General features: G+C 58.3%; 2 protein-coding genes across 8 annotated transcripts in view; one reads left to right on the top strand and one right to left on the bottom strand.

Annotated features, from left to right (window-relative positions):
• The first annotated feature begins 1,614 nt into the window (after window positions 1-1,614).
• GJD3 (gap junction protein delta 3) lies at window positions 1,615-7,258 on the top strand. The gene is made up of 2 exons (XM_073797981.1): window positions 1,615-1,745; window positions 2,523-7,258. Exon 2 carries the CDS (start codon window positions 2,527-2,529, stop codon window positions 3,391-3,393), a length of 867 nt encoding a protein of 288 aa, XP_073654082.1. The 5' UTR covers window positions 1,615-1,745; window positions 2,523-2,526; the 3' UTR covers window positions 3,394-7,258.
• Window positions 7,259-9,327: 2,069 nt separating this feature from the next.
• Window positions 9,328-12,751, bottom strand: part of RARA (retinoic acid receptor alpha) — a 42,740-nt gene continuing 39,316 nt past the window's right edge. For all 7 annotated transcript variants that reach the window (XM_073797146.1, XM_033846696.2, XM_073797149.1 and 4 more), the window contains 3 exons: window positions 11,707-11,911; window positions 10,731-10,889; window positions 9,328-10,085 (listed from right to left, as the gene is read on the bottom strand). In XM_073797146.1, the coding sequence (XP_073653247.1) occupies window positions 9,868-10,085; window positions 10,731-10,889; window positions 11,707-11,911 (582 nt within the window). In that variant the 3' untranslated portion in view covers window positions 9,328-9,867. The remainder of the gene's footprint in view (window positions 10,086-10,730; window positions 10,890-11,706; window positions 11,912-12,751) is intronic.

The following is a 12,751-nucleotide window of genomic DNA, read 5'->3' as shown; positions in this document are numbered from 1 at the left end:
AACTCGCGCGATAAGTGGGGCGCAGGGCCTGGCCCGGAGCAGTTGCACAGGTGGACGAGTGGAATGGTGTGGGTTGGGCAGACTCCTGAAAAGGCAGAGAGAACAAACAAGTGCTCAACCTGGGAGTGTCCCCTCCCTGGCCGCTCAGGTCACCATTGGTCGTCCTAACTCTCCTCCCCTATGGGACAGCTTCTCCTGCCACCTAGAGCAGTAGGTGACTCAGTTCAGAGCCTTATGGGGGAAAAGAAGCCTTGCTTTCTATTTATTTTTTGCATTATGAAATGACACACTCATTACAGTAAATCTGGAAATTACAGAAAAGCAGGAAGGAAGCAGAAGCTTTTGTTTAAGTCCCAAAGCCAGATACTCCGGATACTTCAAGGTTTTTCCAAAAGGGAATTTCTTCCAGGCTCGGACTTTTTTGTTCTCTGTAACATGGCTGGGACCTTAGCATTAAGACGCAGAGCCGGAAGGGAACTTGGAGGTCAGCCGGCCCAGGCTCCCCAGCTGACAAGCCAGGAGACTCTGGCCCAGAAGAGCTGAGCGACTGGTCCAAGGTTAGCAGTGGCAGAGCTAGAAGGAGAGTTACCGGGTGTCTGCTGCCTCTTAAAATACCAGTGCCTCCGGGCTTCCCTGGTGGCGCAGTGGTTGAGAATCTGCCTGCCAATGCAGGGCACATGGGTTCGGGCCCTGGTCTGGGAGGATCCCACATGCCGCGGAGCAACTGGGCCCGTGAGCCACAACTACTGAGCCTGCGCATCTGGAGCCTGTGCTCCGCAACAACAGAGGCCGCAATAGTGACAGGCCCGCGCACTGCGATGAAGGGTGGCCCCCGCTCGCCACAACTAGAGAAAGCCCTCGCACAGAAACGAAGACCCAACACAGCCATAAATTAATTAATTAATTAATTTTAAAAAAATACCAGTGCCTCCAACACCGCAGCAAACCTCGCTCCAGCCCTGAAGACGGGACAGTCACTTGATAGTGGACCTAAACCTTCCAGTTTGGGGGAATTTATTGGTGATTGGCGATAGAGGGAGCTCTGGGGCTTCCCTGGTGGCACGGTGGTTAAGAATCCGCCTGCCAATGCAGGGGACACAGGTTCCAGCCCTGGTCCAGGAAGATCCCACATGCCACAGAACAACTAAACCCATGCGCCACAACTACTGAGCCTGTGCTCTAGAGCCCGTGAGCCACAACTACTGAAGCCTGCGAGCCACAACTACTGAAGCCCGCGCGCCTAGAGCCCGTGCTTGGCAACAAGAGAAGCCACCGCAATGAGAAGCCCGTGCACCGCAACGAAGAGTAGCCCCAGCTCACCGCAACTAGAGAAAGCCCGCACGCAGCAACGAAGATCCAACGCGGCCAAAAATAAATAAATTTATTTTAAAAAAAGAGAGAGAGAGGCAGCCCTGGTTAACCCCTTCCCTCATTTCCAGTTGGGGACACAGCTGTGGGGTGGGGGCGAGTGAGGGGATGGAAAGGGAGGTTGGCAGAGCCCAGCAAGGGGTGTGGCCCTGGGTCTGTTCTCAGGGGTGGAGCCAGCCAACAGGGTCACCCTGTCCCTTTAAGAGAAGGGGAGAGCTAGCCCCTCTCGGCCATCCTGTCTTGTCATCCATCCCGGGCAAAATCCGAAAGGGAAAATGAAAGAGGGACCAGGAGGAACAGGTCCCAGCCACCTCCCAAGGTCCTTTACTCGGCTTTAACATCCCCGCGTCAGCTACAGGGCGAGTGGTTACGTACGGGTGAGAGTCTGGGGGCATCAGGGGCCTGTGGGACCTGTGAGGGGTGGGGGGAGTTGGGGGGGTTCTCGGGAGATATGGGAGGCTGGAAACAGAGGGACACCAGGGAGGAGATGGGAGAAGCTGGGCCGGCATTCCTGCCATGCTGGGCTCAGATGGCGGGGGACACCTAGGACATTGGGTAGAGTTATGGAAGCGGCGTTACCTTTGAGTCCGCTCCCCAATTTTGAGAGCAGTTCACTGCAGTAAAAAGGGCAGGAAAATGGGCGGAGAAAGAAGGAGGTGGGTCCTTCTGGGTCTGCTGACTCCACTTCTCCCAGGGGTACCAAATTGGGTCTGACGGAGAGCTGGGTTTGAGGCACCACTCTTGCCCACAGAAAGCATCCTTGAGCACGAGGGCGCTGCTGGGTTCCCGCTTCTACAAATGCAGTCAGAGGCCGTGGGGGGTGGGGGGCGGGCTGACCTCCAAGGCCCTTTCCCACCAACCTGGACTCTGGAGGAGCAAAGGGTCCAACCCAGCAGGCCCGTGGGTGTCTGACTAGAGCACCAAAGTGGAGCTCCTCCCCAGCGCCCATAGTGGAGAATCACCTAACCCTTCCCGCCCCGCCCCCCTTGCTAAGCCCTTTGTTCCCACAAAGTCCCTGTTAAACCCAGGCCTGGCTGACCCCCTGGCTCACCTCGAAGTTAGAGGAGGTCCAACTGACTCCACCCCGACGGGCACGGAGGGCTGGGGATCCCGATCCTTCAGCCTCTGACTGCCCGCCCCGCGTCCATCCCCAGCGCCATGGGGGAGTGGGCGTTCCTCGGCTCGCTGCTGGACGCCGTGCAGCTGCAGTCGCCGCTCGTGGGCCGCCTGTGGCTGGTGGTCATGCTGATCTTCCGCATCCTGGTGCTGGCCACGGTGGGCGGCGCCGTGTTCGAGGACGAGCAGGAGGAGTTCGTGTGCAACACGCTGCAGCCGGGCTGTCGCCAGACCTGCTACGACCGCGCCTTCCCCGTCTCCCACTACCGCTTCTGGCTCTTCCACATCCTGCTGCTGTCGGCGCCCCCGGTGCTCTTCGTCATCTACTCTGTGCACCGGGCCAGCAAGGAGCCGGGCGGCGCGGCCGGCGGGGCAGTGTCGCTGGGGACCCCGGGGCGCCCGGGGGGCCGCCGCGCGCGCCGCTGCTACCTGCTGAGCGTGGTGCTGCGCCTGCTGGCCGAGCTGGCCTTCCTGGCGGGCCAGGCGTTGCTCTACGGCTTCCGCGTGGCCCCGCACTTCGTGTGCGCCGGTGCCCCGTGCCCACACACGGTGGACTGCTTCGTGAGCCGGCCCACCGAAAAGACCGTCTTCGTGATCTTCTACTTCGCCGTGGGGCTGCTCTCGGCGCTGCTCAGCGTGGCCGAGCTGGGACACCTGCTCTGGAAGGGCCGCCCGCGCGCCGGCCACTGTCGCCAGGAGGCCGAGCGCGACAACCGCTGCAACCGCGCGCACGAGGAGGCGCAGCAGCTGCTCCCACCGCCGCCGCCCGCCCTGCCCGCCAGGCACCCGGGCCCCGACCCCTACGCCCCGCCCTCCTATGCTCACCGGGCGCCGACCTGCGACAGCGAGGGCGGCAGCGGCCGCAGCAAGGCATCGCTGGCCACCGTCCGCCAGGACCTGGCCATCTAGAGCTGCCTGGGGCGGGGGTGAGGTCAGAGGCCAGACCCCACTACCCCGGAGCGAGAAGCAGCTCTGCAGCAACTGTTCGCAGGGTCCCCTGCCCAGCAGATGACACACAGGGGGCATGGCCCGCCGGGCAGCATCCGCAGCTCCCAGCCAAGCTGGGGACATCTAAGGAACTAAGGCCGGTCCTTGGTGCCGTCATCCAGGCAGAAAGGAAGGAGGCTGGGGGGGGAGGGGTTGGGTGCTGAGAGAAAGTGGACAAGAGGAGGGCAGAGCTAGTGCAAAGTGGAGGGTCCGGTGGAGCCCGGGTTGTTTTACTGGGGACAAAAACAACGGTGATACCAGCATCCCTGGGGGCCTCTCCTTGTTCAGACTGAGGCGTGGCCTCTGTGTGGGCCCTCTGTGTATGTACACACACATGTACACATACATACGGTGTGAGCTGTGGGTGCCCAAGCGCACGTCAAATCTGTGTGAGCTCTTGCGTGTGTGCGCATGCACGCATATATCCTGGGAGAGCTCTGGTTGTGCACGCGTGTGCACAAGCACATGTCCATCCTCTGCAGGCTCTCTGCGCGCGTGTGGGCCTACCCCGTGTGCGTTCTGCGTATGCGCGTGCATCTGTGCGCCCTGTGTGAGCTGTGTGTGTGATCTCTGACGTGCACTATGCGAGTGGCCAGGACCCAGTGCCAGCAGCAGCCACGGTGGCTCCCTCCCTACCTGCAGGGGCGTCACGGGATGGTCTGCCCTCCTGCTGGAGCCCACACAGGACGGGAGCGGGAGGGGAGGCCTCAGTCTGGGCACCATCTACACTCTCAGCCTTGTGGCCTGGGCAAGGTGGCTAGGCCCTCCTTTCATGGAGATAGAGTGGGGGTGGGCAGTGGGGTCAGAGGGCAGGACTGTTTTCTGGCTTCCCCCTCTTCACCCTGCCGCTGTTACCCCAGTCCATAGACATCCTCAGAAGAAACCTCCCCCAGAACGTGTGCTCCTGGCCCTGCATTTTCCCGCAGCCATCACCCGCTTCCCCTCCTCCCTCCCCGCCGGGGCCCCACCCCCGGGGAAATACAAGGATCTGTCTACGTGTCTGCATCCTTTTCCCCTCCTATCTCTCCTCTGCCCCCATCTTCTTCCTCCTTCACTGCCCCAGTGGGGATGCTCTCCGTAAGCAGCCAGCAGCAAACTGAAAACTCCAGGGGCCACCATCCAACCACGCCTCCGGGGCTCCACCAGACCCTGCCGAGCAGGCTGCCAGCGCCCCGGTCTTCCGTGTCCCCGGTCGCTTCCTCTCTGTCCTCCTTTTTCCTTCACGCCTCTTCCTCAGCTTTCCTGCCTGGCTCCACACAGCAGCTGGAGGAGTCTTTCTAAATAGCTCCCCTACTTACGTCCTTGGGGCTCCCCCATCCTCAGGGTAAGTCCAGCACCTGAACGAGGCTTTTGAAGCCCTGCACGTCTGGCCCTGCTTCATCAGGCCCCCTCCCCTTGGCTTCTCCAAGGTCGCCATGCCCCAAACCATGCCGAGTTTTCTGTTCCTACCAAGCACGGTACCCAATCTTGCTTCTAAGTGTTTCAACATGCTGTTCCTTTGCCTGGAGCGGCCTCCCTCTCTGCACCGCCCCCTTCCGCTAGCTAATTAATGCCTACCTGCCTTTTGGTCTCACCTGGGAAGAAACTAGATGGCTTCCTTTACAGACAGCCCAAGCCCCAAACCAGAGCTGGAGGCCCCAAGGCAGCACTACTGCTGGATGCATAGCTCTCTCCTCCTCACAGGCCCATAGTAGGTGCTCAGTAAACTTGGTCTGGATGAGGAACTGGTGGTGTTCCCCAGGCCCAAGCACTTATCCACGCTCACGGTGTGTGCTACCGCCCCTCCACCTACAGTGAGTTCTGCGTCTGCCGCCTGGACCCTTCCATGCAAACTCAGATGTGAATGTCCAGCTGTTTTCCATATATATTCATTCAACAAATACTTCTTGAGCACATAGTGTATACCAGGCAGTGTTCAAGATGAGCACTGTTTCATAGGAAGAGGAGGTGAGCCACCCATATAATTCCAAGTTTTCCATTAGCCACATTAACAAAGTGAAAGGAAACAGGTGAAATTCATTTTAGTAATATATTTTCTTTAAGTACTTTTTCAACACGCAATATAAAAAAAGTATCGAGGAGATGTTTTATATTCTTCGTTTTGTACTAAGTCTTTGAAGTCTGGGGTGTGTTCTGCGCTTGGAGCACATCTCAATTTGGACCAGCCGCATATCTAAGACTCGGCCGCCACCCGTGGCGAGTGGCTGCTATTAGCAGATTCAGGTGTTGGGCTCCAGCGGTGAACAAAACTTGCCCCTGTGAAGCTCACATTCTGGTGGACAATAAATATAGACTGTACCAGTGTAAAGAGTAAGGGGAGAGAGAGTGACACCCCTGAGGAGTGACGGGGAGCAAGAACATACCAAGTTGCCAGCCATGAAGCTTCTCCAGGAAGAGCATTCCCGTTGGAGGGAATGGCGAGAACAAAGGTCCTGAGGCGGGAATAAGCTGGAGGTCTTGGAGGCCAACAAGGAGGCTGGTGTGGCCGGAGTGGAGTGAGGGGCATGGAGGGGGTCACCAGCAGCTCACATGGTGCCCCAGCTTCCTTAGCTCTCCTCTCAGTTGCTGGGGTCCCCATCCACCCTGGCCACCTCCGTCTGTTGTTGCCAGAGCCCGTCCTCTGCCCGCCTTCCATATCCCATCAATCACCTGGTCCTCCTGTTTTACCACCTAAGCATTTCCTCCCCTTGGCCACTCTTCTCCACCCCTTCAGAGGCTGCCCAGGGTCAGCCGGTCACCGATGGCCTGGGGTACTCCCTTCCTAGCCTCTGCTCCCGCCCCCTGCAATTCTAATCTGAACACCTCACTCACTAGCTTCAAATCCTTCACTGCCATTGCCCTCAGGATCAAGTCCAGCTCCTGAATTGGCCTTGACCAGCCCGTCCCAGCCTCTACAGCTTCACCTGTTCTGCCTTTTCCACCGAAACCCAAAATGGTTAAAACACAGAGCTGGGGATAGTTTCTGACAACCAGGAGCTTTTTATTACCTCTGCATTCCACCTGGCTAACTCTTCCCCTTAGAGATTTAGCTGGGAGAGAGCACCTGTTCCGGGAAGCCGTCCAAGCCCTGCTTCAGGCCTGGTTAAATGCCTCTGCCCTGTGCTCCCATAGGCAAAGCCCACGTCAGCCCTCGATGACCAGACTCCAGCAGTGGTTCTCAACTGGGGGCGATTTTTCCCCCCAGGGGACATTGGGCAACGTCTGCAGATATATTTGGTTGTCACAGCTTGAGGGAAGGTGCGACTAGTGGATAGAAGCCAGGGTTGCTGCTAAACACCTACTGTGTGCAGGACGGCCCGTCTCAGCAAATAATTCATAGCCCAGAATGTCACTTGTGCCGTAGATAAGAAACTCTGCTCTACAGGTAACTATGAACCATCCAGCGCAACCTCGAGCCCCAGCAGCAAAGTTACTATCCCAAGGGGGGCGCTTCGTAAGTGTGGGCGTCACTGCTTTAGTCGTCGCAGGGAGGGGCACCCTCTTGGCATTTGGCGGGTAGGGGCTAAGAATGCCAATGTCCCCCCACAATAAAGAATTGTCACACACTCCTTTAGAATGTCCCACTGACATTTACGTAGTGAACAGCCTCTTTATAATTACCTGACCCTGTTTTACATATAAAACATTAAGGGTTTAGTTTGGGACTTTTTTTTTTTTTTGGCATGGTTTTATTATTCGTTCTTGGTTTTTATCCACCCATACTCTTTAATTTTCCTGGGCTCCTTGTACAGAATAGCTTCCGACCTTCTTACTTCTTTTAAATCCAAATGTTCATTAAAAAAAGAGAAGCAAGTATAAGACTGTGTCCTATCCGCCCAGTGATTGGGCCCAAGCATTGACACGTGGAAGTTCACAGTACTTTCCCTGAATTTCTCCTTTACAATATCGTCTGCCAGCGTGGTGACTTTTTAAAGCATGTGTTTGGTATGTTATGTTAAATTATGTCAGGTTCATAAAGAAACCTGTTAGAAAGTGTTAGAAAGTATTTGCTAGAGGAAGAGAGCCTCGGTCCTCAGCACCCTCTCCAGCCTGGGCCAGACTGTGACATAAGTGAGGATCTGGCGCCACCTGATGGCTGAAGTATAAATGGCAGGTGGACCCCCGTGGAAGGAACTCTTCCCGCCCAGGAATCTCTTCTCGCCCAGGCGCCCCGCTAACCCTCCCCAAACGCAGCCTCCACTGCCACCTCCCCAGACGTCCCCGTCCCCAAGATCTTAGTGCCTGATGCCTCTTCAAGGGCTTCAGGGATCCAGGAAAGAGCCCTGGCTGAGAGGTAGGAGCCCTTAGTACTGTTCCCCGATCTGCCACTAACTTGCTGTGTGACCATGGGCAAGGGCACTGCCCTCTCTGGGCCTTGATGTGTAGTGGCGGGGAAGGGGGGGGAACTGGCTTCTGAGGACCCTCAAGGCCTGTCACACTCCATCCTCTCAACCAGGAGCATCCAAGTGCCCTGTCGCCTGTCTGTCCTCTGTGCCTCCTGCCCACAGAAGTGAGCTTAGGGGTGGACAGGGGAGGGCAGGACAATTCTTCCTGGAGGCAGAGGGACAAGAGGGCTGGCCTCCCAAGTTTTCATCCCAATCCTGAGCTCTTCTTAGTTTGCGATAAGCCCCTGACCCAGGTCCCCATGCCAACTGCCACTCCTGCTGTGAAGGTCATCTGTGGTCACTCCAAAAATAGAACTCTGCCACTAAGTGACCCCCCCAGACTCAACCTCTGGCTTCCCAAGGGCTAGGGACTCTGAGGGCCGAGGTGGCTTTCTCCTTCGGAACGGGGACTCCCTGAAGGCGCAGGCAGGCTCTCCCTTTCTCCCCTCCCCCCACTCCACACTGGGATCCCTAACGGGCTGTGGAAGCCCCTAGACCAAGGGCTTTCTAAGGGCAGGCCCATCTCCTTCCACACGGTCTCCAAAGATCCCAGCACAGCAAGGCAGGCTCTGAAGGCGGCTTGGCCCCCCCAGCGCCCACAGCTAACCCCCAGCCCCTGCCCAGACACCGAGAGAAGGCGGCGAGGCAGCGAGGCTCTGAGGCACGTGTAGAATAAATATAACTTTATTCTTTATCCAGTAGATCTCAGTGGAAAGTCCAACAGTAACAGGTGCACCAGCGGGCTCTGGGGGGATGAGACCCCAACCCCGGGGCAAGGAGGGCAGGGCAGAGCCAGCTCCCCAAACCCAGGGGTGCAGGGGTGACGGGAGGGGGCCCCCTGTAGGCCCGTCCTGCGGGGCAAGGAGGGGGCACGGGGGTGGGGTGGGGCAGGCCAGGGAAATGGAGGAACTCGGGCCACAAGTGTCTGCCGGCCCGTCTGTCCACTGTGTGTGTGTGTGTGTGTGTGTGTGTGTGTGTGTGTGTGTGTGTGTGTGTGTATCTGGGGGCCCTGTGGGCGGTGCTGGTGGCTGTGAGGCTGGGGGGCAGGGGCAGCTCGGATCCCCTGGCCAGCCCCTTCACGGGGCTCGGGGGTGGGGGGGCTGGAGGGCTTCAATGATGTGGGCTCTGATGGGGAGGCAGCTGTGCCAAGGACAAGAGGCTGAGAAACACACGCCTTTATGTTCTGAGGCCCCCTTGCTTTGCCCCTGCCCCATCTCTTGGGGGAGCCCCCTCCTTCCAGGGGTTGCCGGGAAACTGTCCACGCCCAGTGGTTAGGCAGAGGGAGAGGGGAGGGCAGGCCTCGGAAAGTTAGTACTTCACAGTTTTAAAGAGAAAACTGAAGAGGAGAAGGCTGGGGAGGAGGGCTTGGGGGCACAGGGACTTAGGGAGAGAGGGGGCCCCTTCTGAGCCACTCCCCTCCCCCAGGACCCACCCCCCTCCAGCTCTGAATCCAGCTCCCCCCAATACACCGCACAGATTCCTTCAGTATAAATGTGCTTAAAATGAAAATTCTTATTAAAAAAATCAAAACCAAAAAAAAAAAAATTAAAATAAAAACAAAACCAGCAAGAATTAATACCTGGGGGTTGGTACGGCAGGGTATGTACAGGGGGAGTCCCCCACCCCGGCCCACCCCCTCTGTCACCAACCGAGGCAGGGGGGCTCCCCAACGGGGGGGCAATGGCTTGTGAGTTCTGAGGATGGGGGAGCCAGGTCCTGGCATTTGCTGGTGATGAAGATGTGGAGAGGTGGGCAGAGGGGTGTCTTGATGAACACGAGGCCCCCGGGCCCCATCCTGAGGCCCGGGACCAGGGGTCCTCACTCAGTCCTTGCCCCCGATGTCAGCCCTGACATCTGCAGGAGCGGGCAGTCCATCGCAGGCCCGGGCCTCTGTCCGAAGAGTCGCCACCGCCTCCCTCCGGTCCCCCAGGGAAGGGAGGACAGGTGGGGGGCAGGGCTGGCAGGGGTCGCATGGTTGGTAGAAAGGCAGAGAAAAGCCAGGGCACGGGGCAAGGGCTGTGTCCACGGGCAGTCATGGGGAGTGCGTGGCCGGGCTGCTTCTGTTTGAGCTGGGGCTGAGGCTGGGGCTGCAGCTGCCGGGCGGGGGAGCCAGGCCACCCCCATCCCGCCCTCCGCCCCCCGCTTGTCCGCTCAGAGTGTCCAGGCCCTCTGAGTTCTCCAACATTTCCTGGATGAGAGGTGGCATGGAGCCCGGGATCTCCATCTTCAGCGTGATGACCCGCTCAGCCCCTGCAGGAAAGGAGGGACAGAGGTCAGCATGCCCGCCCTGCTCCTCCAGCCCCACAAGCAATTGTGGCTCCAGGAGGGAGGGTGGAGGGGGTGGGAGGGTCAGTACTACCCATATCAGCTTCCACCGTGCACTGAACTCGGGGCTCAGCTCTTTGACATAAGGCAGCCCTCCTAAGCCCCCACGGCTGAGGGGCGGCAGGGCAAAGTGGTCCCAAACTCGGGCTCTGGGGTCAGACTGCCTGGGCTTGACACTGGGCCCTTCCTATGCGCTGTGTGCTGTGGACTCTCCTACTGACATCTCGAAACAACTCTGTAAACACCATCATTATCCCCACTCCTCAGATGGGAAACTGAGGCTCCGAGCTGCTGTCTGACCTGCTCAAGGACACACACCCACACAGTCTGGCTCCAGAGCCCTTAACCACCATGCAAAGATGACACTGCCACCTTGGGGCTCACAGGCAGGGGTCACCCACCTAGGCAAGGTGGGGTCCGGTGAGTGGGGCATCACATGGGCACAAAGACGTGGGATGTCAGCTCAGATGCAGGAGGCCTGACCCTGGACGTGGACGGTGGGTCCTGGGCCAGGTGTTGGGGCCCAGCCCCAGCAGACACATGGGGCATCTCCAGGTGTGGGAGCCTCACCCTTAGCACTGATGCTTCGCAGGTCTGTGATCTTCATCAGCATCTTGGGGAACATGTGTGGGCGGCTGGGCCTCCGTTTCCGCACATAGACCTTCAGTGCCTCAAGCAGCGGCTCCTGAAGCATGTCCACCCTGTCTGGCTGCTCCAGGTCCTGCCGGTCTGAGGAAGCAGAAATGCCGGCTGAGTAGCTGCCCTAGCCCAGCGAGGATCACAGCTGCACTTCCAGCCTTGACCACCAGGGGGCACGCCTGCCCAGACCACGGGCTGAGCTTCTCTGCTGGGGGGCGGGGGGAGGGCGGGGGCGGTCCCCACACAGAAAGGCCCTGAGAGGCTCTCAGATGTGAGCAAAGAGGGGCTGGGGACAGGGGTTGCCCAAAGGTCCCCCTGAGAGCCAAGTTCATGGAGGTGGGATCCCTGAACACAGGCAGTGCCACCTTAAGTAGAGACAGGTCTCCCACTCCTGCCCATTATTCTAGACACCAGCCTGATAAGGTAGAACTCATAATAATAAAATAATGACAGCAGCCAACATTCACTGGGTCTTACTCTGGGCACACTGTGCCTTATTTATTATCCCCTAATCCTCCCATCAACTTTATGAAGGGAAGACCATTACTGCCCCCATTTTACAGAAGTAGAGGCTCAGAGAAGTTCAGCAACCTGTTGAAGGTCACACGTTTGGCCAGGACTTGAACCTGGGTGGTCTGACCTTCAAGTCCTCACTCCTAAGCCCCCTACAAGGAGCACTGCCTGGAAACGGAACCAGAATCCAGGTCTCCATCACGACTCCCTTGCCGTGTGGCTGCAGACCAGACCCTGCTCCTCTGGGACTCGGTTTCCCCCTCTAACAGGGGTCTGACAAGGGTCTGACAGGTCCCTTTCTGATCTGATGATCCCTGAGCTTCTCCCCAGGAGAGGCTCTGGGGGTCACACCACCACCCTGGGCCTGGCCCCCAGACCCAGGCGCCCTGCCCACCTCCACAGATGAGGCAGATGGCACTGAGCAGCCCGGTCTCAGCATCGTCCATCTCCAGGGGCAGCAGCTGGTTGGCGAAGGCGAAGACCAGGTCCGTGAGAGGCCCGAAGCCGGCATTGTGCATCTGGGTCCGGTTCAGGGTCAGCCCATCCGAGAAGGTCATTGTGTCCTGCTCGGGCGTGTACCGCGTGCAGATCCGCAGGATCTGGGTGCAGAGGGTTCTCGGGTTCAGGAACTCACATCCCCCAGCGCTTCTAGCACCAGCAACCCCCGAGGACCACCTGGCAGGCGGCCAGACCAGTGCTGTCCCATAGAACCTGCTGCAATGCTGGACACGTTCTACGTCTGCACCGTGCAGTACAGTAGCCACCGGCCACGATGTGGCCGCTGGGCACTTGAAATGTGGCAAGTGCAACTGAAAAACTGAACTGAATTTAATTTTAATTAATTTAAATTTAAATAGCCACACATGACCAGTGGCCTCTATATTAGACAGCTGATCTAGCTCATCCTGCCTCCACGCAGAGAATTAAGAGGGAAACTAGAATTTCCAAGAAGGCAAAGACCACAGGATTTATGCCTACAGTTCCCAGGACTGGGTACGCAACAAGAGCTCCGTAAATGTATACTGTCTTCAACTCTCTCAAACCCTGATCCTGCCTCTTGCATCCCACCTGCCACCCCACCCCTATCAGGAAGAGCAGCCTGGTCACGTCCCACCACAACATTCCACATCTCAACCACCTTAGAGGTGGTCCAGAAGGGACAGGTGGGCTGAGCCCATCAGGGAAGACAGGGAGGACAGTCCTCCCTCCAGCCCTGGATTTGACCATCCCATCCGCCCCCATCCTGCCTCCAGTCCAGCCCACCCTCTGGCCCCAGCAGATGCCCTGCAGTCCCCTGAATCCAGCTGGTCCCACACCAGCAGCCGCTTCACATGCCCCTTCTACAAACTCCTAGATGCTACCTCCTCTGGGGCGTCCTCCCTAGGGTCCAGCAGTGTGGCTCTCTGTCCTTCAGGGAGGGGACAGCCCTCCCCCATCTC

Source organism: Tursiops truncatus, chromosome 20 (genome assembly GCF_011762595.2).
Source record: "Tursiops truncatus isolate mTurTru1 chromosome 20, mTurTru1.mat.Y, whole genome shotgun sequence".
Classification (NCBI taxonomy): domain Eukaryota; kingdom Metazoa; phylum Chordata; class Mammalia; order Artiodactyla; family Delphinidae; genus Tursiops; species Tursiops truncatus.
Note: the sequence above shows the minus strand (reverse complement) of the source record. Positions and strands in the feature narration are given on the sequence as shown.

Bases quoted from the DNA above. Each gene is read 5' to 3' on its own strand.
- GJD3 (XM_073797981.1), top strand. From the start codon at position 2,527: ATGGGGGAGTGGGCGTTCCTCGGCTCGCTGCTGGACGCCGTGCAGCTG.